This window comes from Manihot esculenta, chromosome 12 (genome assembly GCF_001659605.2).
Source record: "Manihot esculenta cultivar AM560-2 chromosome 12, M.esculenta_v8, whole genome shotgun sequence".
Lineage (NCBI taxonomy): Eukaryota > Viridiplantae > Streptophyta > Magnoliopsida > Malpighiales > Euphorbiaceae > Manihot > Manihot esculenta.
In genome coordinates, this window is record NC_035172.2 from 11,928,651 (window position 1) to 11,955,746 (window position 27,096).

The window sequence follows — 27,096 nt, forward strand, 5'->3', positions numbered from 1 at the left end:
GTGGCACAGGCGGTTAGGGCATCCATCTTTTTTTGCTTTAGAAAAATTTTATCGTAATTTATTTGCTAGAACTCAGTTTGGTTCTCTATTTTGTGATGCTTGTGAGGATGCTAAACACATTAGAACATTCTATCTTTTGAGTCATAATAAAAGTCAAATTCCTTTTGCAACTATTCATTCTGATGTTTGGGGGCCTACTCAAACTATCTCCTTATCTAGTAATCGATGGTTTGTCACATTTATTGATTGTTGCACTTGAATGACTTAGATCTATTTGATTAAAGCTAAAAGTGATGTCTTTTCGTGTTTTCAATCCTTTCATAAGATGGTTTGTACTCAATTTAATACTAAGGTGAAAATTTGGAGAACTAACAATGGAATAGAATACATGGATAGTAACTTTTCTGCTTATTTAAAGAGTAATGGAATAGTACACCAGACTAGTTGTCCTTATACTAGTGCTCAAAATGGCATTGCTGAGAGGAAAAATAGGCATCTATTGGAGGTAGCTCGATCTCTTATGTTCACCATGAATCTACCCAAAGCATATTGGGGAGATGCAATCCTTGTATGTGTTTATCTTATCAATAGAATGCCTCTCAAGACCCTTAACTTTATGAGTCCTTTGGCAGTTCTACAAGGGAAGAATTCATACGTTGTTCACCAAAAATATTTGGTTGTGTTTGCTTTGTCCATACTAGGACGGCAAGGAAATTGGATCCCAAGGCCCTTAAATGTGTGTTTGTTGGGTATTCTCCGACACAGAAAAGATATAAGTGTTATCACCCACCCTCTAGGAAATACTTAGTCAGTATGGATGTTACCTTCCGAGAAACTGAATCTTACTTCAGTACCACCCACTCACCTCTTCAGAGGTAGAATAATGAGCAAGAAGAGGTGATCCCGAATTCTGTGATTCTGGATGATATGATTCAACTAGAGAGTTTGAGTTCTAGTAGACAGGGAGCGATGTCCAATTAGGGAGAGAGAATTGGTCATTTGGACAAGCCAGATTTAAGAAGGTATTCGAGGAGAGACAAGGCAGAAGAAGCCATTATGCAGTCTACTCAGAGTCAATAATCTTCTTCTGGTGAGTTACTCAACCAAGAATCTTCGTTTGGTGAGTTACCACAGCTCCTGAATGCTTCAATGACTTAGATAAACCTATTGCACAAAGAAAAGGGGTCAGATGTTGTACTAAACACTCTATTTCTAACTTTATTTCTTATGAATCCTTGTCTCCTTCCTATAGATTCTTTGCCTTGTCTATTTCCTCTCTGTCGATTCCACAGGATTGGAAAAAAGCTCTTACAGATCCTAAATGGAAGAAGGCAATGATTGAAGAGATAAAAGCATTGGCTAAAAATGAGACTTGGGAGCTTGTCACTCTCCCACCTGGAAAGAAACTCGTTGGCTGTAAATAGGTGTTCACAATGAAACACAAAGCTGATGGCACAATTGAACGGTTTAAGGCCAAATTGGTTGCTAAAGGATTCACCCAAACCTATGGAGTGGATTACCAAGAGACATTTGTCCCAGTTGCAAAAATGAACTCAATCAGAGTTCTGTTATCTTATGTAGCCAACTTAGACTGGGACTTGCAACAGTTTGATGTGAAGAATGCTTTCCTTCATGGAAATTTAGAGGAAGAAGTGTTTATGGAAATTCTTGCTGGGTTCGCTGATGAGAAGACACAAGTAAAGGTGTGCAGATTAAAAAAGGCTTTGTATGAGCTAAAACAATCTCTCAGAGCTTGGTTTGACAGGTTTAACAAAGTCATGATGTCCTTTGGTTACCAACAAAGCAATGTTGATCACACTGTTTATTAAACATCACAAGAGTAAGATCACCCTTCTTATTGTGTATGTTGATAATATAGTGGTGACAGGTGATGACAAAGAGGAAATGACTCAACTAAAGAGGTTGTTGGCTCAGGAATTTGACACTAAAGATCTAGGAAAACTGCAATATTTCCTAGGTATCGAGGTGGCTAGATCAGAAAAAAGAATTTTCATCTCCTAAAGAAAGTACATTCTAGATCTTTTGGAAGAAACTGGTATGATGGGGTGTAGACCAGCAGAAAGTAATCACAAGCTGAAAGCAGGAACTGGTGAGTCCGTGGATATTGGAAGATGCTAGAGATTGGTAGAAAGGTTGATTTATCTCTTACACACTCGACCGAATATAGCCTATGCTGTTAGCTTAATTAGTCAATTCATGCATGACCCTCGCGAGACTCATATGCAGGCTGTACTTCGCATTTTGAGATACCTAAAGTCTGTGCCAGGGAAAGGGCTTCTTTACTCCAAACATGGTCACCTCCGAGTTGAAGCTTTTACAGATGCAGATTGGGCAGGATCTCCCAATGTCAGGAGATCCACCTCTGGCTACTACACAGTTGTGGGAGGGAATCTTGTCACCTGGAGGAACAAAAAACAAAGTGTTGTTGCTCGGTCAAGTGCTAAAGCAGAATACAGAGCAATGGCCCAAAGTGTGTGTGAACTCTTATGATTGCAGAAGTTATTGGAGGAGTTGAGGTTGCCCGAGAGAGACAAGATAACTTTGTATTGTGACAATAAAGCTGTTATAAGTATAGTACAAAATCTAGTCCAACATGACCGGATGAAACACATTAAAATTGATTGGCACTTTATTAAAGAAAAATTAACAGACGGTGTTTTGAGCCTAGTTCATGCGACTTCTATTGGGCAACTTGCAGATGTGTTTACCAAAGGGGCTCAACAACAGGATCTACCATAATCTGATTTGCAAGTTGGGCATGTGCGATATCTTTGCACCAACTTGAGTGGGAGTGTTGACTTATTTGCTGATCCTGATTCTAGGGATATGATTTGATTTGATTTTATTATGATTCTTAATTATCTCTGTAATTATTATTTGATTATTTGCTTCCTGTTTAGATATAATTCTTTGTGTATAAATAGTCATTTAAACCAATTGTAGAGATTAAGAGTGAAATACAAGAATACTCTAAATTTTTCCAACATTCTTCAAAATGAATAGTCACAAAAGGGATTTATATTTTTTATTATAACTCAAATGATAAGGGTTTCAAGTGTGCTTAGCATACTCACAAATATCACAAAATAAAGATTCAAACTGAGTTCTAGCAAATCAATTAAAATAAAGTATTTCTAGGACAAAAAAAGATGGATACCCTAATCGCCTATGCCACTGTATTGTTTCTTGATTGATATCTTTATTCTCTCCAAAATAACAAAATAGGCTTGAGATACTGTAGAACTTGGACTCCCTTCTAACATATATAACCATCATGCTGTCTACCATTACCAATCCTCTTTTCTGTGTTAAGGTCCTAAATAATACAATGATCAGGAAAAAATTTAATTTTACGGTTTAGAATATTGATGATAGTTCTGATAGATAAAAGGTTGATAGAAAAATGATAAACATGAAAAACAAATGATAATTTAACACATGTTCTGGATATAGGAGTAAAAGAGTTATCAACAATTCTGGCATTATCTTTGGTTAGGGAAGAAAAATAATTAAGAAAGTCTTTAGAGATGCCTGTTATGCGTTTATTTGCTCCAAAATCAATAATCTATGGAACAATATCAGAAGGAATCATTACCTGACTTTACAAAGTTGAATGTGGAACTAGAAGAGTTGGTGTCAAGATGAGACAGGAGACGCTTTCTCTCTGAATTTCATGAGAGAAAAGGAACTCGGTAGTAGTAGTTTCCTTAGGAGGCTTTTCCACAGTTTCTGATAAATTAAGTTGAACTCTTGTAGTGTCTCGTTTCCCACTGCTACCTCTAGTAGGGCATCCATGTAACTTTCAACGAGTAGTTTTCCACAAGAATCACAATGCAAATCATCCTTCTCCGTGTTTGGGATCTTTGGTGAGACCGAACTAGCAGCCAACTCAGCATTTTCAACTGGTGCAGTGTAGAATATAACATTCCTTCGACTTTCCTCTTATTGAACATGGACATAGGCATGCTCTAGTGAAGGAAAAGGATCCTTACCCAAAACTTGGATTCTAATTGGATCATATTCATTATTCAACCTTGCAAGAAAAAATCATAGACTCACTCCTTCTTAATCATTTTCTGGAATTTGACTGTATCCCAATATAGTATGCCTAGAAGTGTTGGTAGTAATCAAGTTCCTGCATAGCTCAGAATAAAGTTGGAAAATTGTTATCTCTCCTTACTTAGTACTATGAATCTTGTTCCGAATATCATAAATCTAAGTATCATTCCCAATCTTGGAATAAGTTAAAGAAAAAGCCCGCCATATGTTTGCAGCAGTATCGAGCAACAAATAAGACTTAGAGATCTGGGGTTGCATATAATTGAGTAACCAAAACATAAGCAGCTGTGAAGGGTTGTTATTACTTGAAACATGGGCTTTCTTTTCTGTTGACGTGAGAAGTAGGAAAGAAAAAAGGATGGAAAAATTACCGTGAACACCAAGTTGACTCCTTACCCACACTAAATGAATCCAAATACAGTAGAAGGACGCTAGAAAACTGAGGGGATGCTAGAAAACTGAGGGGATGTCGACAATGATTGGAAAGCGAAACGCCGCCGCAAAGGGCTACCACGCGCCGACAGAAGTGGTGCATGTGATGCACACGCTAGGATCTGTGCTTCCGGAGTGGACGGATCGACCAGCGAGGAGGCTCCGACAGCTAGCTGTCACTGTGGGTGGAAGAAGGGTATAGGTGGGAGAGTACCAAAATGGATGACTTAGGGTTTCTTGTGAGAAATTGCCAAAATTGGCAGAAATTGGGCACCAAATCAGGATCAATGATATGATACCATGTTGAATTTGGAGAATTTGTGAGTATATATTTGTATTTTTCTCTTAATTTTAACAAATAGTTTATATGTCTATTTATACATAAAGAATCACATCCAAAAAGGAATAAATAATTACAAGTTAATTTCCACAATTTAAGGATCTTAATTTATGCAAACAAATCAGCCTCAAATCAATCAACCAAATATGCCAACGGTTGGCTTTTCTGATGCATCATGTGATACTTACATGTAGGCAGGGAGTTTGTAAGTGTAAGAGAAGAAGAAAGACTAATAAGGAAACATTGGGAAGCTTGTATTCTTCCCTTTGGCATGGGGGAATATATATACTGACTTACAAAGGATTGGAATTTCTTTAGTATTAACTCCTAAATTTACTAATGATTTCTCATAGTTTCTACCTAATTTACATAGCATACATTTTTTGCTTATTTATACACAATTATTTATCATCTTAAAGCTCCCTTTTGAGCTAGATCATACATATCATACATTCCCAACTCGTTACAAATGTATTTAGTTGGAGATCCTTTGAGGGATTTAATGAGGATGTCCACTACCAGATCATTTGAAATCACTAAATTAGTAATAAAACATCCCAACTCAACTTTCTGTCTAATGAAATTACAACCTACCTCTATATGATTCGTCTTTTCATGAAAAACAGTTTGAGGTGATCTGAAATGCTGCCTGATTATCACTGATCAACATCATTTGTTGATGTTGCCACTTCTCAATTCTTATAGATTTTTTTTTTCTCTTAAATTTATTGTTGCAAGGCTTTTCTTGTGATAACATATAAATTCTCTCAGGTGGCACGATCAAGTTCTATGCCTCCTAATACAAGGGATTCATTATACCAGAACTTGCCACCCAACATAAAATCAGCTATACATTCCAAATTACAATCTTTCCAAGTTAAAGAAGAGGTATGCGTGGTTTGATAATATATCTTTTGTATTTTCAAATAGAAAGATTTTTTCATGCCTTTTAAGTGAAAGGAAAGATAACTTGGGCACTATTTAAGCAAGGGATGCTTCCTTTGCTCAACAATATTTGAAGAAATCCTTAGCTAGAGTAAACTTTCCTACTTATTTATTTCAAACTGTAAATTCTCTGTGCAGCTCACTGTTGCTCAAATTAAAGATGAGATGGAAAAGACTTTACAGTGGCTTGTTCCAATGTCCACTAACACAGCTAAGTAAGAGATACCAATTTTCTCTACATTGTTTCTAATTTTGTTGATTTTCTCTTGCCTCATCATAATTTTGTTTTTTTTCATCAATCTGAAATAGAGCTCATCATGGTTTTGGTTGGGTTGGAGAGTGGGCAAGTACTGGGTGAGTAACATTCCATAGGTTTTCAATTACTAATTTTCTTTTTAAAAAAATTATATATTTTTTCTATATCAAAAATATAGTTGGTCAAGAAGATTTGTGAGAATGACAGTAAAGGAAAACATGGGTTTCATGCCTTTAGGTCTGAATCAAATCGGAAGTCTACTGCCAGTGCAGCTGATATAATTCGAGTTGAGACACTCCACCATGCAGATAAGGAGACAACAGAAGCTTATATTCTTGAACTAGTATTATGGCTTCATCATCTGGTCAATAAATCCAAGGCTGGTGCAACTGGTGGTAAAAAGTTATCCAGAAAATCTCCTAGTTCCACACCAGTTGAAAAGTTGAATGAGCAACCAAAAGATGAGGGTTACAGCACGCTATCATTAACTATTGAAGATCAGGTAATGTTGGAGGGTGCAAGTAAGAAGAAACGGATGCCAGGTATTAGTAAGAGTCAGGACTTTGACTCTGGGAAGACTGGATTAAGAAAGCACGATAGACTAAGTAAGAGCAGCAACTATTCTTGTACAAAAGAAAGCAAGGACTTGATCATTGTTAAACAACTCCATTGTGTGATTCCCATTGTTGGGTTGGGAGAAAGCATGGGATGTGATTGACAGCGTTGGTGTGGTTATCTAACTTAAAAAATGATATATTAGACAGTTAATGATTGGGATGACGAGCAAAAGACTTCTGGGTGCATAAATTGTGTACATAAAAGGCCATATTACATATGAAATATCACAATAAAATTTCTTTTGTTGTTGTTGATAAGCATTGCAGAGGCAATTGATACTAAAACAATGCTGTGCAGGAAAATGCATTTTGTTTATTGGTTTATCTGCTAAATTGGATTGCTAAAATTGCATGCTCGTGGGTTTATTATTAAAATAATTTAATTTATAATTTTAATGTGATTTATAAAATTAGTGTTTACTTATGAAAACGACAGTTAAGGTGGCGTTTTCATAAAAATTTAATTATTCTTGAAAATATTATTTTAATTGATATTTTTAGAGTTGATGTATTAGAAAATAAAATATTTATTATTGAGAACGTTAATTAAAATGACGTTTTTAAAAATAATTAAATTCTTTTGAAAATACCACTTTGATTGATTTTTAAATGAAAATTTTCCCATTATATAATGAAAACGCCAATAACATTAACTTTTTAATGGCAAAAGAAAAATTAATTAAAATGCTTTAAAAATGCTTGTGTTATTGGCGTTTTTAGTGACAAAATGATTTACGTATTAAGCAAACTCCAGCTGTATTTTACAAATCCAAGAAGATGTTCATTCCACTCAAGCTTATTTTAGCACTCACCAACCAATCAAGAATAAACTAACTTACACAACTCCTCATGAGAACTTCAATTACTTAATTATTAAATAATTAATCTCTTAATTGATTTGTTAATTAATACAGCTAAAAAGTGTTCAAGCGTTACCATGACTTATAAATGGGTACACTGTGAAGAAATTTTCTTTACTGCAAAAAAATTTTATTTTCTTTAAACATATGCATTCTTATATAATTACTCTTAAATTCTAAGCAATTCTTTACTTTCGTTCTTTACTTCAATTTACTGACTTAAGTATCGGAGTAGCCGCCATAGATATTATTCACCTCACGTTCTTTTTATTATAGGATAACCAATCGTAACATAATTTTTCTCTTTATTGCAAAATAATCAATCGTAACACAATTTCATTTTGACCCTATCAATATTATATATAAAAGTTTGAGAGAGAAAATATCAGAATTTTTTAAAATGCTCTTAACCCTTTAAATTATTTATAATATTATTTAATTTAAAAATAATGAATAATTTTATCATTTAAAAATTAATTTTTAAAATATATAATAATTTTGTTTTTTAAATTATTTTTAAGTCGTTTAGAAAAATCTTAAACAATATATAAAAAATAAAGATATTTTAAATTACATGAAAATCTAAAATTAAATTTTAAGATAAAAATTATTAAAATAGATAACATTTCTTGTGACTAATTGGATAAAAATAGCATTTGATAACATTTTTTTTATTACTTATCTTATCATCATACACATATAGATATTAAATTTAATTTGTTGGTAAATTTATTTATTTTACTCACAGGTTTAATCTGGTGGTAAGTGTATCTAAGTAAATCTGAGAGATATAATGTACTACTCTCTCGATTTTCATTTCAAAAAAAATAATAATATTGATTAAATTCTAAACAATATTTTGATAAATATAAAATTATTAAATTACGTGTTGTTGCGTTAATTATTATAAATATATTTAAATTTAATGTAAAAAATAATTTTATTATTTAAATTAATTTAAAGTTAATAAATAAATATGTGAATTTTATGATATATATCAATACTAAAAATCCAAATTTCAATTAAGATTATTAAGATAAAATCTATAACAAGTTAAATTTATAAAAAATAATTATTAGGATAATAATGATAATATAGTTCACATAACGGCAACTCAATTTTAATTAAGAATATTAACATATCAAAATAATTGTGATAATATTAAATTATTAGATAATTTTAAATTTGTATAATTAAAATTATAAGATAATAAATTGATTATCATAATTTTAAGAATAACATAATTTTAAAAAGTTAACAACTATATGTGGAAAACAGTTAGCTATCTTAATATTATCTAAAAACTATTATGTGTATATAGATAATTATAAAAAAAAATTATAATTTTGATAATATAATATAAAAAATCAAAAGTTTTATATAAAATTATCCAAATAACGCATTTACATATTAATTTTCAAAAATAATAAAAAAATAACTTATATTTAGAAAATAAAAGCTTTAAATCATCAAAGTGATAGATTATAGCGTTAATAATCTACTTTTAAATGGTAACAATTTTTATATTTTTTGAAAATTAATTATATATAGAGAGATAATTATAAAAAATTAATAATTTTAATAATGACATATTATAAAGATATTAGCATAAAAAAGCCAAACTTCAAAGAGTTTTGATATTTTAATTTAATTATTTATTTCTTGATATAATAAGCCAAGATCTGAAACATTTTGAGAATTTTATTCAAATTTGATTTTTGAATGGAAGAGAATGTGTCAGATAATAAAATTTATATTTTTTGAAAATATTTAATATATTTTATTTTTTTATTTTAAAATTATTTTAATAAAATAATTTTATTTTTTTTTTTGAAATAGTGCCGAATAGCTGATGCAGGGCTGTACCCTGCATGCATGCATGCAGGGGCATGCATGTGGCCCTGCATGCACGAAGTTTTGATATTTGAGCATGTTCGCCACCTTGGGTGGCGAATGGCTAACAATTCTTTCCGCCAAGCTGGCTTGCCATGGGAGCAGATTGCACTGCTCCCGTGGCTCGGACGAGCTTGTTTCGCCACTGGGTGTCGAACAAGCGTGTTCGCCAGTATGACTGGCGAACACGCTACGTTGACACACAAAATTCGAAAATATTTTCGAATCCTGCATGTTTTTGAAAATATTTCTCCATTTTTTCAAATCCCTCAAGGCTTTGTCCAACTCCTTAGCGAGGTATATGGATAAGACGTTTTCCATGTTTGAATGGATTGCATTGTCATATAGTTTGTCAGTTTTAATCGCCCCCAGCTGTTGACGGTCACTAGCTCACATCTCGTTCTTCACGATCAAGAGAGAAAGACGCAACTCCTTGAGGAGGGAATCCACCCAGGTCAAGGCAAATGCCTGGTTTTGAATGCTGCGGGGCCAGGGGCCCCCCGTACCTGCCTCCTCACAATTAGGAGGGAGAAAGCGCATGGGCAAGGGAGGAGGAGTGGTCCCCTGTACTTAATCCTCGGGCTGAGAGTTAAAAGGCCTAGTAGCAGCTGGCGATGTTGTCATCATGAGGGATTGATGGGGAGGCACTACAATGAGCTCCTTCTAGCAGCGAGCCCGTTTTGATAGTGGGGTATAGATTCTAGTAGCAGCAACCTTTCCTTTGCATGCAACACGAGCTGCCTCAGCAAACCTTCCCTTACCTTTGCTAACTATATCTGCACAGAAAAAGGAGTAAGTATACTAGATTAAAGTTAGAGGTTTCAAAGATAAGTACCCTATTTTGAGGATGGAGGTAAGAGTGTCCGCGGGGCCTAGTGGGCAATTGACTGAGGTAACCAGGCCTGCTTAGCTTGAAACTGACTTTGCCAGGAGAGTGTGGCATTCCTCACGACCATATTTATGTCCGTCTTACGTGCCATGGTCATTTTTTGAAGAAAGTCCAAGGCTTCCTTTTCCTCTCTGCGTGGCCTGACCCTATCATTCCAAAGCTCCACATATAGGTTTTAGTTTGTTCGGAGGTTCTCAAAACCCTCAGAAACTCGGTGGGCGGAGAATAAAAAATTTATTTTTCCATTGTTTAAGGGATGAGGGAAGTCGGTAAAAAAATAGCATAACGCTTCTTACTACTGAAGAATCAGCTCATTGACTCGGGTGCCCAACTAGTATATTGGAAGAAGAGAGCAATGCTTGGCTTAATGTTATTGTTAAAACAAAATAACTGAAATGCTACGAGGATGCACCGGGTGCAGTGGACATCAGAATAAAATGGGTCAATAGAAAATCTAAGACCTGCCTTTAGTTGCTCCTTGTATACAATAGCAGTGTCTTCAGCTTGGACATGGTCATCAGCACGAACGTTAGTCGAAGAGCATAAACTTGGAAAGTATCTCACAGGATATGGTAGGTATTGTACAAGTGATCCACATTCCTCTCCAGTAACACTGACGGGATATTATTTACAAGCAAGGATTCATTGTCGTGGATAGCAGCTGTAAGAGCACTATAGGGGCTAAGTACAATGTGGCCATAAGAGGAAGAGCTGGAAAAGTAGTTATCCTTAGAAGAGAAAGAAGAAGATAATTTATTCATTTTCAAATAAGGTAAGAAAAACAAAGTAGGAATTACCTTTGTAAAAAAGCATGAAGAAGAGCATTGCTAGAGATGAATAAGATTTCTGAAAAATGAGGAGTATGTGAGCAAAAGTGCTAATAGTGTAAAGAAAAGAGGATTTATGGGGTTGATATGGTGCCTACCATTAATGGGTCTTGAGAAAAGAAGCGTCTTAGATAGGTGAAGAGACATGGGACACGAGGCTAATCCAATTGCACCACGTGTCCAAGCAGTGAGTGCTAATTGTGGAAATTCAAATTTGAAGAATCGAAGACATGTAGGGGGACTTCTTATATGACTTAGTACTCACCTAATATGTATTATATGATGATGACTTTCTATTGATTCAAGTGCTGACATGTTTGTAATTAAGAAACTCAAACATCTAGGCTTGAGCACCCGAGACGTGGAGATGGAGAGTCTCATGACTGGGTTATTTGATTATAACAAAGACTCGCCCTAATGCATCAGCAGAGTCTTCATGGATCTTGCTTCTTACCGTTGAGATTGTTACAAAACAATCTTTAGAATCCTAATTATCACGATATTCTCTATCCATTCGTCGCAACAGTCCATGTTCTCATAAAAAATTATTAACCAACTTACTTTTCTTATATTATAAAAGCAATTCAAGACATAAATTCAAAATATGCATTTTATTGCTATTGATGACCACTTCTAATTTGAGTGTCGGAATGATTATTTCTATACACCAATCACCTCGCTTCCTTATTTTTTATAGGTTGTCAGAACATATAAAGAATATTTTTTTTTAAATTTCAAAATAATAAAATTTTATAATCTTATCGTATAAAAAATAATATACGATATGATTCAATTGATCTAATTGATTGAATTATTAAAATTTTATTTTTAAAATAGAGTAATTTTTAATGTATTTAAAAAAAATAATTATAACAACTCATATTAATTATATAATCGATTGAATTACTAAAATTTTATTTTTAAAATAGAATAGTTTTTAATGTATTTTAAAGAAAATAATTGTAGCAACTCATATTAATTATATAATGGGTTGAATTAATAAATCTTTTAATTTTATAAATAGAGTAATTATTATTTTTAAAGAAAATAATTGTGATAATTGATATTAACTTACAAATTAATTAAAAATTAAAATAGTTGAAAACTATTAAATTTAATTTAATTAGGAAAAATTTAAATGAAAAATAATTTAATAATAATGAATTATATTTTTCGTGGATAGCACTAGTATTATCCTAGTTATTAACTAAATATATGTAAATTTGTAGTAGAGATTGAAGAGCACGCGCGACGCGCTGCTTCGGCTGCTGTCCCTTTACGATTATTAGAGGTGTGAATATTGAAATTCAAAATTTTAATGAAGAAAAGAAGATTTTGATTTTGAAGCCTGACCTCAGGTGGCAAAGATTTTTCATTTTTCAATCTCATGAACCTGAGCCAAAGGAAAGGAGGAGAGAGAGTCAAGACACTAATCTCTCTCTTTCTCTCTCCTTTTGCCTCCCGAGCTTCCAAACCCTAATTCAGTAATTGTATTTGACCTCAGTCCACAGAATATTCAAGGATGAGCAGCCAGATGGCTCCTCCTCCAGGTCTCAAGAGGAACAGTTTGACTCAGAAACGAGGTCCATCGTCGTCCAGGAAACCCTTATCGTCGGAGAATGGCGCCTCCCATGGAACAGTATCCAATTCATCCTCTCTTTCTGCCCAATCGTATGTTTCTATTATTCGTTTCTCTTCATCTTCTTATATCAGTATTTATTTATTCTTAGGAATGAAATTTGTATTGAGAAACTGTTCTTGATTGCCTAGACACATTTGGATTGGACTTTTTGACTTAAATTGTTATAACTGATCAAAAGATGAAAAAAGTTATCAATGACTTTTGTCGAATTGCGCTTGATTTTCATTTCGAAATCTTGGAGGTCGGTTGTCGGAGAGCGCACAGTGAAGAATTTGAGGTTGTCTAAAGCTCTCACCATTCCTGAGGGCACCACTGTATCTGACGCTTGTAGGAGGATGGCAGCTCGACGTGTGAATGCTGTTTTATTAACTGATTCTAATGCTTTGCTTTCTGGGATTGTTACTGACAAGGTTTTAGGGCTTCTCCTTGTGGCTTTTTTTTTGCTGCTTCGCTTCTATTATTCTATTTTACCCATTTGTGCTATGTTATGATTAGGACATTGCCGCTAGAGTAATAGCGGAGGGTTTGAGACCAGAGCAGACCATAGTATCAAAGATTATGACAAGGAATCCTATTTTTGTCACCTCGGATTCATTAGCCATTGAAGCTCTTCAGAAGATGGTCCAGGGTTAGCTTTTCTTCGAATGCATGGTTAATTTTTTGAGGGGCATGCATGGGCAATCTCTTGTATCTTTAATTATTGTTTGCTGTTAGGTTGTGTATTCAATTTAGAGACATTTACAGAAATTGCATGTGTTTTTTTAATATGTTCATAATTGATATTTCTATTCTCATTAATATTTGGGTGAAAATTGAATTGCAGCCTAATTGGAGAAATTGTATAGTCTAGGGGTTCAATTGGCACAAAAAAGAAGGCTATATTGACTTTTGGCTAGACTTAGGGGGTCAAATTGATCCTTTGGTAGGCCAAGATACTGCATTCAAATTTAAATATATTTATTCAGTAGCATTTCAGATGATGCTGTTCTGGTCAACAGGCAAATTCAGGCACCTCCCTGTTGTGGAAAATGGTGAGGTTATTGCATTGCTGGATATAACAAAGTGTCTTTATGATGCTATATCTAGAATGGAGAAGGCTGCTGAGCAGGGCAGCGCCATTGCTGCTGCTGTTGAAGGTGTGGAACGTCAATGGGGAAGCAACTTTTCTGGTAGGCTTAATTTCTTTGTCTTCTGAAATAAAACGTATGGAACTGCTTGAACGCACCCTGCACATGCTTGTACAAAAATTTGTTGCTGGCATGCTTGTTTTGGAAATTCAGATTATTATACATAACAAATCGGTTTAATCTTTTGTGGGCAAGCTAGCAAAACAAAAAAAAAAAAGAAATCCATAAGTAAAGAGAAATAGATAAATAGTTGAAACATTTATAGCTATTTTTTGCTATTAGTATTTTTGTTTTGTCTTTTTTTTGTAACAATCCAATATTTCAACTCTTTCGTATAAAAAAAAGGATTTAAAATTAGCTTCGTGAACTTTTAGCCCAAGTGTTGATTTCATAATTTAAGTTTAGTTGTAGCTTAATTCTCATAATATGTTTTGAGAAAAGGAGAAGGAAAACAGAAGACTAGTTTTGTTGTTAGACTTGTGTGTTTGATAATTTAGCATACCAAGCATGACCAAACAGATGTTTCTTAGTGAATAGTTGTTTTAGAGGGTGACTCTATTGTATAGTCAATTGACAATGTATTATGAATTTGAGTTTTTTTTTTTACTTTTATTTTTTGGTGCTTTGCTGCTCTTTAAAGAAAGAATTGCAATATGGCCAGATTTTACTATTGCACCTTGACAGCAGACTGGTTCAACTGAAAGTTGGAGCCTGGTCCTGTTTGGTTTAACCACCAGACCTTGTTTGACAATTTAGCATATCAAGCATGGCTAAAATGATTTTTCTCAGTGAATAGTTGTTTTAGAGGTTGAGTGTATTGTATAGTCAATTGAAAATGTGTTAAACTTATGAATTTGAGTGTTTTCTTTTTTTTGTGCTTTGCTGCTCTTTAAGGAAAGAATTGCAATATGGCCAGATGTTACTATTGCAGTTTGACCGCAGACTGGTTTAACTGAAAGTTGGAGCCTGGTCCTGTTTGGTTTAACCACCAGACCTTGTTTTTGGGAAACCAGAGTGGACCAGTTTGAACGGCAAACTGAATATCCAGCGGGGGTTTTAACAATATCCAAGCTACTCAATTAAAAAAATAGAATGAACATGCTAGTTGTTGAACCTGGATTGGAAAGTCCTTTAGGTGCCAATCAACCATTTGCGCTGCACTATATTGTGCAATTCTCTTACAATCATTGTATATGTAGTCACCTGTTTGCTAATAAATTATATACTAATTTAAGCTATAAAATTGAAAAATGATTAAATTCGTCACTTATGATTACATAATTAATAATATTAATCATTTATTATTTTAATATGTTAATATAAATTTTTGAATCATCTCTTTATATTATTATTATTATTATTATAAATAATTTTTCTATTTATTGTATTATTCAACATTTATTTTCCATTATTATGAGTAAACTTAAGTAATTAAAAATTATTATTTAAAGTTTAATTAAAAATTAAATTGTTTATAAAATATATTTACATATTAAAGTATAGTTAAACTTATTTGAATAATAATTTATAAAAACATGTAAAAGTATTAACTATATAAGTCATTATTACTAATTTGATAATATTGGATACCATTTAAACCTCGGTTAAACCCCAATTAAACTTTAAACCTTATATCTTTTCCTTCATCAGTTCAATGAATAGGCCGGGTTTGATAATATTGGTTGTGCCTTTAGTAGTTTAGTGAAAGTGATAGGGCTTAGCTTCTTATTTCTCATTGTTTTATTTTATTTGAAATTTAGTTTCTTTCATTGCCATTAACACTCAAGAAATGAGGCATAACACATGTTATTTCACCTTATATGAGTTTACCTTGGTAATTGAGGATGTAGATGTGTGTAATATGTATAAATGGTACACAATTGCATGCATAAGAATTGCAACTGATTACATATAGATTGTTGATTGATTTGATTTACAATTGGCAACAATATGTCGAGTATATTTTATTTTAATAAATATTAGTTTTTATCCACTATCTATTTGGGGATTTTTTGTGTGTTGCTTTGCCTTGATCATCTATTGATTGTTCAAAAGAAAACATTCAGCATTGAAATTCAAGGGAAAATGAATGATTTCTACTTGTTTGTTTCTTAGGATATATGATTTACTTCTATAAAGATATTGTGGGAATTTTATGGGCATTTGGCATTGGTTATAGGTTAGTTATATTGGCGGAGCCTTCTTGTTTGTATTCTAGAGTAGTCTTGCTGTAAGTATCTCCGAACAAGGTAAGCATAGCGTACATGTCACTTGTTTGGATATCTTTTACTCCTATTCCTTTAGAATGTCTATACATGCATATTCATTTATGTAAATTATGCATAAGACTTTTTTAATGTGTATGTCAAATATTAAAAATAGAGAGAAATGTATTTACATGTAAGATATATTGTTGGTTAAAATGCTACAAACAAGTGGGTAATATCCTTGTAATCTTCATGATAATGATGATTTGAACTTGTTGACTAACAAAAAATGATCTTCAACAATGCAGCTGCTAATAATGAATAATAGTTGCCAATTGCTAATTGAAGCCACTAATATATATTTTTTTTGTGTGTGTGTGTGAATTTTTTTTATTCTACCTATTATATGTATGTTTATCAAAGGTCTTCCCTTTTTTGCTTATATTTAGTAATCTATCATGTCTATTGCTTCCTGAGGTATTTATTACTTATTAAAAGAAAGATATGTATAATTAGTTCCTATTGATACAATTTAATAATAGTTTGTGTTGAATCCCACATCGGTTGTGGAAAGGGGTAATGTGCCCCTTATATGGGCCATAGACAATCCCCCTTGAGCTACCTTTTGGGGTGAGTTAGGCCTGACCCAAATTTAATATGGTATCAGAGTCATCCTGGGTTAGAAAAATTGTGCAAAGTTAGTGGGACTGCAAGGAAATGGCTACTCGTGTGATACGAGGTGGAGCCGCCTGAGGTACTAGAGAACCACAATACCCGAGGGTTCGGTCCTGGCTTAGCAATTGTATCTGATTCAGTTGTGACGAGGGCGTCGCAAATTTAGCGGGGGAGAGTGTGAGAGTCAGCTGCTTGGGATGTAACTACTAAATAATTTGGGTTAACCATTTTGGGCAAAGTGGAAAATGGGTCCAAAAATTATTTGGGTCAGTTTGGCCTGGGCCTTTTTAATTGGTATAAAAGGCTCCCCATCCGATGTTGGGCTTCCCATAAATATATCACGCACCAGTAAAATTCTGGGCGTGAGAGGTGTGTTGAATCCCACATCGGTTGTGGAAAGGGGTAATGTGCTCCGTATATGGGCTATATGCACTCCCCTTGAGCTAGCTTTTAGGGTGAATTAGGCCTGGCCCAAATTTAACAGTTTGTTTGGAGAATGTGTGAAATTAACTAAATATAAATCTAAACATTTAAATTATTAATTATTACTATTAATATAAAAAATTACCGAAAGACCCTATCTCTTTTATACAATATAAACTAAATAGTCTAAGAGTTTAAAGAGAATTATATAAAGTTGACATTTACATACATGTGAATATTTGATTTCCTGTAGTGTATCATGTGATTATTAATCTATCATATTGTATCATGTGATTAGTGTTTATATTAAAAGGATCCATATCATGAGAGATGACTGAATTTTGCATTTGTTGTTAACCTATCACAACCCTCCTCTTTTTTTGAGCTTTAGACCAGATATGTTTTTTGCTAAGTTTACATGGGCAGAGTTTTGGTGGCATTCATGATTCATTTGAATCAAGTTTTGGTGTCTAAATGCAATCAATTCAAATATTTAGGTTCTATCATATAGAAGAACGAAGTTGTAGATAAGGATGTAATCCATAGGACTAATAGAGGATGGATAAAATCGAGGAGTGTGATTGGTGTATTATGCTATCTTAAGCTCCACAACAAAGTTAGAGGTAAATTTTATAGGTTCAGATCAGCTTTGTTGTATGGGAGGGAGTGATGGAATCTAAGATACAAGATGGGTGTGCCAAAAGTGCGGATTTCAGATGGATGTCTGGTGACACAATAATAAATAAGATTAGGAACAACCACATATATGATATATCAAAGAACACATGTAGTATATATTAGAGATAAGATGAGAGAGGGTGAATGGCGAAAAAGGATCCATTTAGCCGACCTGAACTGGATTGGTATTAAGACTTGGTTGTTGCTTTGATTATTATTTGTAATAAATGTTAAAATTTTTTATTAAAGTAAATATATTCACAAGTTGAAAAACACAAAGTATCCCGTGCAATGAACGTTTCAGAATTGAGATGTCTGGTAAATATAAAAATGGCTTGCTTGTGAAAGTAACTATACTTTCTTATTTGTTGTTGTTTCTTTCTTTCTCTCTCTCTAGATTACTGTGAGCCATTCTTTTTAATCACATTGATTCATATTGTTTTATTGCTTCGTTTGTGATTATCTAACAGTAATTCATAATGTTGCGTTGCTTGTTTTTAATTTTTCATTCAGCTCCATATGCGTTCATAGAAACACTGAGGGATCGAATGTTCAAACCTGCGTTGTCTACTATCATTGGTGAACAGGCCAAGTAACTTCTAATCTTTTGATTGATGTAGAGTAACCACATCTACCATCATTGCTTATTTTTAGTAGAGTAGAATTGTTTTTATCTGTACGTTGTGAGTAGTTGTATTCGCAATACCAATTATTTTGTAGCTCCACATGTTTTTAGGGTTGCAATTGCTTCACTATCAGATCCTGTCTGTGTTGCTGCAAAGAAGATGAGTGAATTGCGAGTTAATTCCATTATCATTGCGACGGGGAATAAAATTCAGGGGATACTCACGTACTATTCTTTCATTGGCTTGCTTTTTTTCAAGTCTATTTTTTTTTTATAAATATTTTAAGTACTACATATCTTCAAAATGAGATGCACTGTTGCTTTTGATTGATGTTCATTCAGTTATTGATGTTTCTGCTTCGCAGTTCGAAGGATATTCTTATGCGAGTTGTGGCACAAAATCTTTCTCCTGAGTTGACTCTGGTGGAAAAGGTTCATTTTGAAAAATAAAAGAAATTGTGCTGATTTTATTTTGGCCTGGTGTTTTATGGTTTTAGCTCTTCAATTGTGCAATTGGGTTGTATTTTACTGATTGAAGAATTTTAGGAGAGAAATTTTTGACTTGTATTTCTCAATAATGTTACAGAGCTAACATCCCTATTTATACAAGAGCAATAAACCTAACTAGGAAGATTTACAAGAAAGACAACAAATAAAATATCTGTACAATTAAGGCTAAGATCACTACACAATCACAGAAAATAAAATCTGAATCTGTCAACACAAAGAATCACATCTGTTGACCACTGATATCTACCTCTATTGCCCAAGTGCAGTTACTAGATAAACAATAGGGATGGAATTCTTCCCTTCTGATACACACATAGTAAACTGTGCCAGACTCTTTTAAAACCATATGAGGGTAATTATTTACCTGGCACAATATGCAAGTGAAGTGAACATTTCATTTTTGTATTGTCTCATAAAGTGATGATGCTGCATTAGAAAATTAATTTAGTGACTTACTGGTATATTTTTACCCTTGAGAAGTTGTCTTTTGACTCTTCTGTATATAATGGTTTGTTTGCTTGTTGATCCATCATTCTAGTTACCATTAGTAGGACATTGGTAGCTTATGTTCAGATTGACTTGACATTGCTATATGGCAATGTGAATGTAATTTTTTCATTTATGCTGAGATGAATAAGGAATTTGGAATCCAAATATTAAATTGTGGTTTTAGTTGCTTATAGTTCAAATTAATTTAGTGACTTACTGGTATATTTTTACCCTTGAGAAGTTGTCTTTTGACTCCTGTATATAATGGTTTGTTTGCTTGTTGATCCATCATTCTAGTTACCATTAGTAGGACATTGGTAGCTTATGTTCAGATTGACTTGACATTGCTATATGGCAATGTGAATGTAATTTTCCATTTATGCTTGAGATGAATAAGGAATTTGGAATCCAAATATTTAAATTGTGGTTTTAGTTGCTTATAGTTCAAATCTCATGGATGATGGAACAAGAATGTAACTTCTGAAGGAGTATAAATAAAACTATATTCCAACCAGTTCTTGAGTATATTTGTGCCTCTATAGGTTCTTTAAGTTCATTCTTGGTCAAGTTTGTCTCGATTTTTGTGTCTAATATTCATCCATTAATTCAATTAATAGAGAAAAAAGTGAAATTTAAATCCACTAGTGTAAAGTTTGATTGAAGTGAAAAGTGGAATCCAAATCCCTCCTTTCAAAATCCACTGTTGAATTTTTTGTTGATTTGACAAATTTCTTTGTCGCTTTCCCACTTTTGTCCTAAAAAGGTTAACATTGTTTGTGTAGGTTTTTTCCTTAATCCTCTACCTTCTTAATTTATTATAGGCCATACACTGTTTAATATGATCAGAATGGGGGTAATATTATTGTTATGGTGGCTTTAATGTGAGTTGAAGGTCAAACCCACATGCCATCTTTTGGCAATGAAGCAGTCCGTTAATATGGCATATGCTCATTAGAGCATCTGTGCCTTTTGAGTCATTATGCTTTTCGTGTTCTTAGGTTTGTTTTCCTAATCCCAGGTAATGACACCAAACCCTGAATGTGCAACATTGGAGACGCCAATCCTTGATGCATTGCATATAATGCATGATGGGAAGTTTTTACATCTTCCTGTCATGGATAAGGGTGAGCATCTCTCACTTTAAAGCCTAAGGAAACCAATCTTTGTATCAATTTATTTACTTTATTCTGTTCTGCAGATGGATCTATTGCTGCCTGTGTAGACGTTCTGCAAATAACTCATGCTGCAATTTCCATGGTAAACTCTATTTCTAATACTGCAGCATATGAAAATGATGTGTATTTCTTACAATGGATCAAAGGTAAGGATTTAAGTCCAATTAAAATCAAAATTTTTTGGGCATAAGCAGATTTTTCCTTGGATCAATGGATCTGAAATATGTCTTTGTTATGACTAAGGAATAAAGTAGTGGATTAATCTCTGCAGTCAGTTTTAACCGTATCCATACCATTCATTCGTCCCTAGCTAGTAACTTTCCTCGATGTAATAACAGATCTTCTACCATTGAAAGGTTTAGATTTTATGGACTTCTGTGATCTTCAACAGTCCACTTGTCTATGTCAAACAGATGCCTTGCTTTGTTCTAGGCTACTGTGGATTAAAACATAGATAGCTAATGGACAAACTTATAGTGGGACTAAATGTGCGAGGACAAGTTGTCATTCCCATGACAGATATATGGTTAGAAATGCTCATTTGGGTCTACCAGTTTGCCTTATATCAAACCTATAAGATTTAAATTTCGTGGGATGGCATCATTTCTAAAGAAAAAATAAAAAAAAATATTAAAAAAAGCAACTTACCAGTAAAAGTAGTGAGGATAATCTCGTACTCTTGTCCAAGCTTAACTTTAGAAAGTGGAACTGGCTCATCTTCTACGAAGTCATCAATGGCTGGACTGCAATCTTGATTCTGCCTGTGAAGTGGCATGAACTCAAAATAAGAAAAAGTGGGTATTGCTGCGAAGGTAACATTCTCTGGAGACAAAGATGGATCCATATTAACCCCAATCCAACTCTCTGTGGATCCATAGTCAGCGCTAACTAATGGTAAATCCCCAGCATAATGCCTTAATTTTTTCACGTAAGGTTGCATGGACCCTGTCATTATGGAATATACATACTTGGCATTAGGCCACAGCTTAGGAATCAAACCAAACCAATCCAGATTTTCTAGCTTGTTGCAGCTTTCTTCAATTCTTGAAGCTAATAACATTGGGTTTGGAGATGCGATGATATTCAACACAGCTTTCCTCATTTCAGGCGAGGTGATTCTTGAACTTAAAGTGCCTTCTTTAATGTCATTGCATATCTCTCGCCATATCTCTTCAAATGCTGCAAAGGCTTGTACTATGCTATAGGCAAAAGTGGAGGTTATGAATTCTACTTGATCATAAAAGAAGAGGCCAAGCAGAAGATGGCAATAAGTGGACTGCTTATAGTCTCCAGCAGAAATGACTTCTGGTGGGCTACATGTGAAGGACTTAGTTTTTTCTTGCTTGATCCTGGTAGTTATGGGATCCAAAATAGTATAAATAGGAACTTACTTGTAAAAAGAAAGATGTCTAAGATCATTAGCTATCAAAGATAAACTCTTTCTCTCTATTTCTTCTCTCTCCTCTTCTCTAATTCTCTCTATTACTTCTCCCCTTTCTATTTCTTGTCTCAACCCAATCTACTTCTCTCTCTTTCTCTCCCTATTTCTTTGTTTCAAAGGGAATTACAGGTCTGTCACATAACAGTCTCTCCTTGCATAAGGTGCTTTATCGAGAGTAATATATACTACTTTACAACTTCAATTTAATTTGGGCCTGTTTGGTTGTCGTTGGCGTTGCTGTTGTGAAAAAATCTAAATATACTGATTAAATGAAAATAAAAATTTAGTTTAACTTATACTGGAATTTTTGGGTCATAAAAACGCCAAAACAGTTGAAGAGCAATTTCTAGGTACTTCATCAACAGCATCATGTGTTTTTTGAACAAGTAGTTTTTAATGTCAATGCCATACATACTGCCCATCTAAAGCCTATGAGATTTGTGGCTCTCTTTAGGTAGAATGGCATGCATCTACTCTTAAGTTTTAGCACTTTAAGCGCTAAGAAACCTGGACAAATCTGGACCGTATTTGTTAAAGTCTCAAGGCACACCAAGGCTCTAAGAGGTCCTGGAGCCTAGGCCAGTGACATATCCAGAAATTTTAGGGGCCAATGGTCAATGAAAATAAAACACGTAAAATAAATATATATTCAAAAAATTTATAAAATATTATAATTAAATTACAATTATCTATTTTTTTATTGATTAAAATAGATTAATAACAAGTGAGCTTCACGCGCCGCAACAAGGTTCTGCCGCCGTCCCACTCGCCAGCACGTGGAGGCATATCTCTTCTCCAGCGCTGCTCCTGTCATCCTTGCCGGAGTCGCCTCACAGCTCCCTCATTAGATTTGTGGTTCGTTTTACCGTTTGGGTGTTGGTTGGAGGCATTTTTGGTACTGTTCATGTCCGGGCACTGTTCGCGTCTTGTGTTTTGATTCTGTGTTTCTTTTGTTGCTATTGCTTTGGGTTGGTTGTTCTCATGGCTGAAGTTAAAAACACCGTAGCTGAGGTAATTCTTAAGATTGACTAAAATCACGGAACACATTAAATAGATCTAATTTTTTAGATTGGAGTAAGACTATCCGTATTTATTTACGAAGTATCGGAATGGATGATCATCTTATCAAGGATCCTCCAATTGATAAAACTAAGAGAGATTAGATGAGGGACGATGCTTGATTATTTTTGCAGATCCGAAATTCTATTCATAATTAGGTAATCAGCTTTATTAATCACTGTGAATTTGTTAAAGAATTAATGGATTATTTAGAGTTTTTATATTCTGGCAAAGGGAATATTTCTCATATTTATGATGTGTGTAAAACATTTTATCAAGCGGAGAAAAATGATAGAACTCTGACCTCTTATTCCATGGATTTAAAAAGAGTGTACGAGGAATTTAATGTCATGGGTTCTGGATATTTCAACTTAAATCCTTCTCTTTCTATATCCTCTATGTTATGTTTTCCTAAGTTCTTTAATTTACTTCCCATTAGTAAACTCACTTGTGCATTGAATTGTTGTGTCTCATTCTTTCCTGATCATTGTGTTTTTTAGGATCTTTCGACAAAACAGATTATTGGTAGAGGGCGTGAGTCAGGGGGTCTTTACGTCTTGGATCAACAACTACCTAGATCTCTTGCATGTTTCACGAGTTTAACGCCTTTTGATGTTTATTATCATTTGAGGCATTCTTCTCACTCGGCTTTGAAGTTATGTCCACAGTTTCACTCTTTGTCTGTTTTAGATCGTGAGTCTTGTCAATTTGCCAAACATTACCGTTTACCTACAGTGTCTCGAGTCAATAAATGGGCTTCGTCCCCCTTTGAGTTAGTACATTCCGATGTTTGGGGTCCTTGTCCTGTTATGTCTAAGTCTGACTTTAAGTACTTTGTTACTTTCGTTGATGATTTCTCTCGCACTACTTGGTTATTTTTAATGAAGAGTCATTCAGAATTATTCTCTATTTTTTTGCTTTTTATGCGGAAATTCAAACTCAATTCAATATTTCCATTCAAATATTGCAAAGGGATAATGTTAAAGAGTATCTTTCTGGGGAATTTCAATCTTATTTGTTAGAAAAAGGGATTCTTCATCAACCTTTCTGTGTTGATACTCTTTCACAGAATGGAGTTGTCAGAAGAGAAAATCGACATCTTTTTGAAGTAGCCAGAGCCCTCTTATTCTGAATGAAAGTATCTAAATGCTTTTGAGTTGATGCTGTATTCACTGCTTGTTTTTTGATTGATCACATGCCCTCCTTCGTCCTTCATGGTGATATCCCTTATAACATTTTGTTTATCACTAAAGCTTTATTTCCTATTGAGCCACATATCTTTGGTTGTACTTAGTTTTATTCGTGATGTTCGTCTTGGATCCTAAATCACTCAAATTTGTATTGCTTGGCTACTCTCGACTTCAAAAAGGGTATTTTTGTTTTTCTCTTGATCTTAATCGGTACCTTGTGTCTGCTGATGTAACATTCTTCGAGTCCACTCTGTTCTTTTCGCCATCATCTGTTTATGACACCCAGAGGAAGGAAGATGATCTCTTGTTATACATTGTTTGCTCTCTGTCTCCTCAGATTCTTCCTGCACCTTTCGCTCATGTGCCAGGTCGCCCTCCCATTTTTCATATTTATTCTAGACGCGTAGAGGACTCTGACTCCGCTCAACTGCCAGCTTCTTCATCGACAGACCCTGCTCCTATCGATCCTTCACCGTCTGATTTAGATTTGCCCATTGCTCTCGCAAAGGTAAACGTACTTGCACTCATCCTATTTCGGCTTTATTCTCATTGTTTTGCCACTGCTTTAGATTTTATTTTAGTCCCCAAAACTGTTAATGAGGCTTTATTCCATCCTGGTTGGCGTGCTGCAATGCAAGAGAAAATGATGGCCTTAGACATTAATGGTACTTCGGAGTTGATGTCCTTGCCCCCAGGAAAGCAGGCTATTGGGTATAAATGGGTGTTTGCAGTGAAAGTAAACTTTGATGGATCTGTTGCTCGTCTCAAGACCCGTTTAGTGGCCAAAGGTTATGCTCAAATTTATAGAGTTGACTATTCTGATACATTCTCTCCAGTTGCCAAGCTTGCATCTGTTTGATTGTTTATTTCCTTGGCAGCTACATATGATTGGCCTTTGCATCAATTGGTATTAAAAATGCTTTTTTCTATGGTGATCTTGAGGAGGAGGTTTATATTGAGCAATCACTTGGTTTTGTTGCTCAGAAGGAGTTAGGCAAGGTTTGTAGACTTCAAAAATCCCTTTATGGCTTGAAACAACGTTCTCAGGCATGGTTTGGCAGGTTTAGTGAGGTAGTCCAACAGTTTGGATTGAAGATGAGTAAGTGTGATCACTTAGTGTTTTATAAAAATTTTGATTGTGGAGTAATTATGCTTGTAGTATATGTGGATGATGTTGTTATCGTAGGAAATGACATTGCTGGCATTACATCCCTAAAAAAATTTCTTAAAACACAGTTTCATACAAAGGATTTAGGCTTCTTGAGATATTTTTTGGGAATCGAAGTTATGCGGTGTAAGAAAGACATTTTCTTATCTCAAAGAAATTATATTTTTGATTTGATGGCAGAAATAGGAAAATTGGGTGCTAAGCAGTGCACCAATGACCTTTAATATTCAACTTACCACAGAAGACAATGAGCCATTTGTAGATCCTGAAATGTATAGAAAATTAGTTGGTAAGTTGAATTATTTGACGGTGACTCGTTTTGATATTGCATATTCAGTGAATGTTGTAAGTCAATATATGTCCTCTCCTACTGTTGCTCAGTGGAATGATCTGGGACATATTCTTTGCTACTTGAAAAGGGGCTCCAGGACGAGGCCTCTTCTATGGTAACTATGGGTACTCAAATATTGAATTCTTTTCTGATGCTGATTGGGCAGGCTCGAAGGTTGATAGGAGGTCAACCACTGCATATTGTGTTTTTGTAGGAGGTAACCTGGTCTCATGGCAAAGCAAGAAACAAAATATCGTCTCTCGTTCTAGTGCTAAATCTGAATATCGAGTTATGACACAAGCTGTATGTGAAGTCTTGTGGGTGCGTCAACTGTTGGAAGAGATTGGGTTCACAAATTCGGTGCCTGCTAAGTTGTGGTGTGATAATCAAGCAGCCATCCACATTGCCTTTATGAGAGGACTAAACACATCCAGATTAACTGTCATTTTTTTTGTGAGAAGGTGTCTAACAAAAGATAATCTCAACATGATATGTCCGAACTGGAGAACAATTAGGAGATATATTCACTAAAGCTCTAAACGAGACTTGAGTTGATTATATATGTAACAAGTTGGGTATGATTAACATCTATGCTCCAACTTGAGAGGAGTGTTATAGTTTATAGGAAGTAAATATTGATAGATGTGTGAGTCCCTTAATTTTAGTGATTGCATGATCATAGACTTGATTTCCTTTCTTTTCTAGATACGGCCTCTCATGTATAAATATGTTGTAATCTCTATTGTAATGGATAACAAATATTACCTTTCTACGTTCAGGAAATTTTGTGATGTAGAACGAGGAAGATTAGATGATCTAGAGAAACTAATTCTCGAGAACAAGGAGGTTAGAGAAACAAATTCTGAAATGAAGAAGAGAAACAAATTCTCAAATTTTTATTCATTCTCAAATAATAATCAGAACAATAACTACCAAATAATAGACAATATTGCCCTATTTATAGAGTTTGAAATCCCAATCACATTAGGATTAGAAACCCTATTTTAGGAATCTATGTTGAGGTAAACTTTCTAAACTGCTAAATATTAAATCTAAAAGAATTCTTGAATAATAGTACTCCTAACTTTAATAATACTACATTGAATGTAACTCCTAAATCTGATCTTCAACCAATACTGCATTTTTACTTAGTTTATATGTAGTTGGTTCATTCTTATGCATTTGACATGGATTCTGAACATCTTTCAGTGTCTTAG

At 34.1% G+C, this 27,096-nt stretch overlaps 1 protein-coding gene and 1 non-coding gene across 4 annotated transcripts in view; both read left to right on the forward strand.

The window, feature by feature from the left end:
- The window catches only part of LOC110628462, a 30,178-nt gene extending 23,253 nt beyond the window's left edge, over nucleotides 1–6,925 (forward strand). The window contains exons 9-12 of the transcript XR_006348041.1: nucleotides 5,624–5,740; nucleotides 5,936–6,012; nucleotides 6,107–6,151; nucleotides 6,291–6,925. This is a non-coding gene — a transcript (protein PSK SIMULATOR 1). The remainder of the gene's footprint in view (nucleotides 1–5,623; nucleotides 5,741–5,935; nucleotides 6,013–6,106; nucleotides 6,152–6,290) is intronic.
- Nucleotides 6,926–12,455: 5,530 nt separating this feature from the next.
- Nucleotides 12,456–27,096, forward strand: part of LOC110627291 (CBS domain-containing protein CBSCBSPB3) — a 30,315-nt gene continuing 15,674 nt past the window's right edge. For 2 of the 3 annotated variants that reach the window (XR_002489866.2, XM_021773553.2), the window contains exons 1-9: nucleotides 12,456–12,810; nucleotides 13,023–13,191; nucleotides 13,277–13,409; nucleotides 13,780–13,950; nucleotides 18,405–18,483; nucleotides 18,628–18,741; nucleotides 18,882–18,948; nucleotides 20,534–20,639; nucleotides 20,714–20,772. Coding sequence is in view for 2 of the 3 variants with exons in the window: in XM_021773553.2 (XP_021629245.1) it covers nucleotides 12,662–12,810; nucleotides 13,023–13,191; nucleotides 13,277–13,409; nucleotides 13,780–13,950; nucleotides 18,405–18,483; nucleotides 18,628–18,741; nucleotides 18,882–18,948; nucleotides 20,534–20,639; nucleotides 20,714–20,772 (1,047 nt within the window). In the remaining variant the exon portion in view is untranslated. The remainder of the gene's footprint in view (nucleotides 12,811–13,022; nucleotides 13,192–13,276; nucleotides 13,410–13,779; nucleotides 13,951–18,404; nucleotides 18,484–18,627; nucleotides 18,742–18,881; nucleotides 18,949–20,533; nucleotides 20,640–20,713; nucleotides 20,773–27,096) is intronic. The other variant, XM_021773552.2, reaches the window with a different exon arrangement.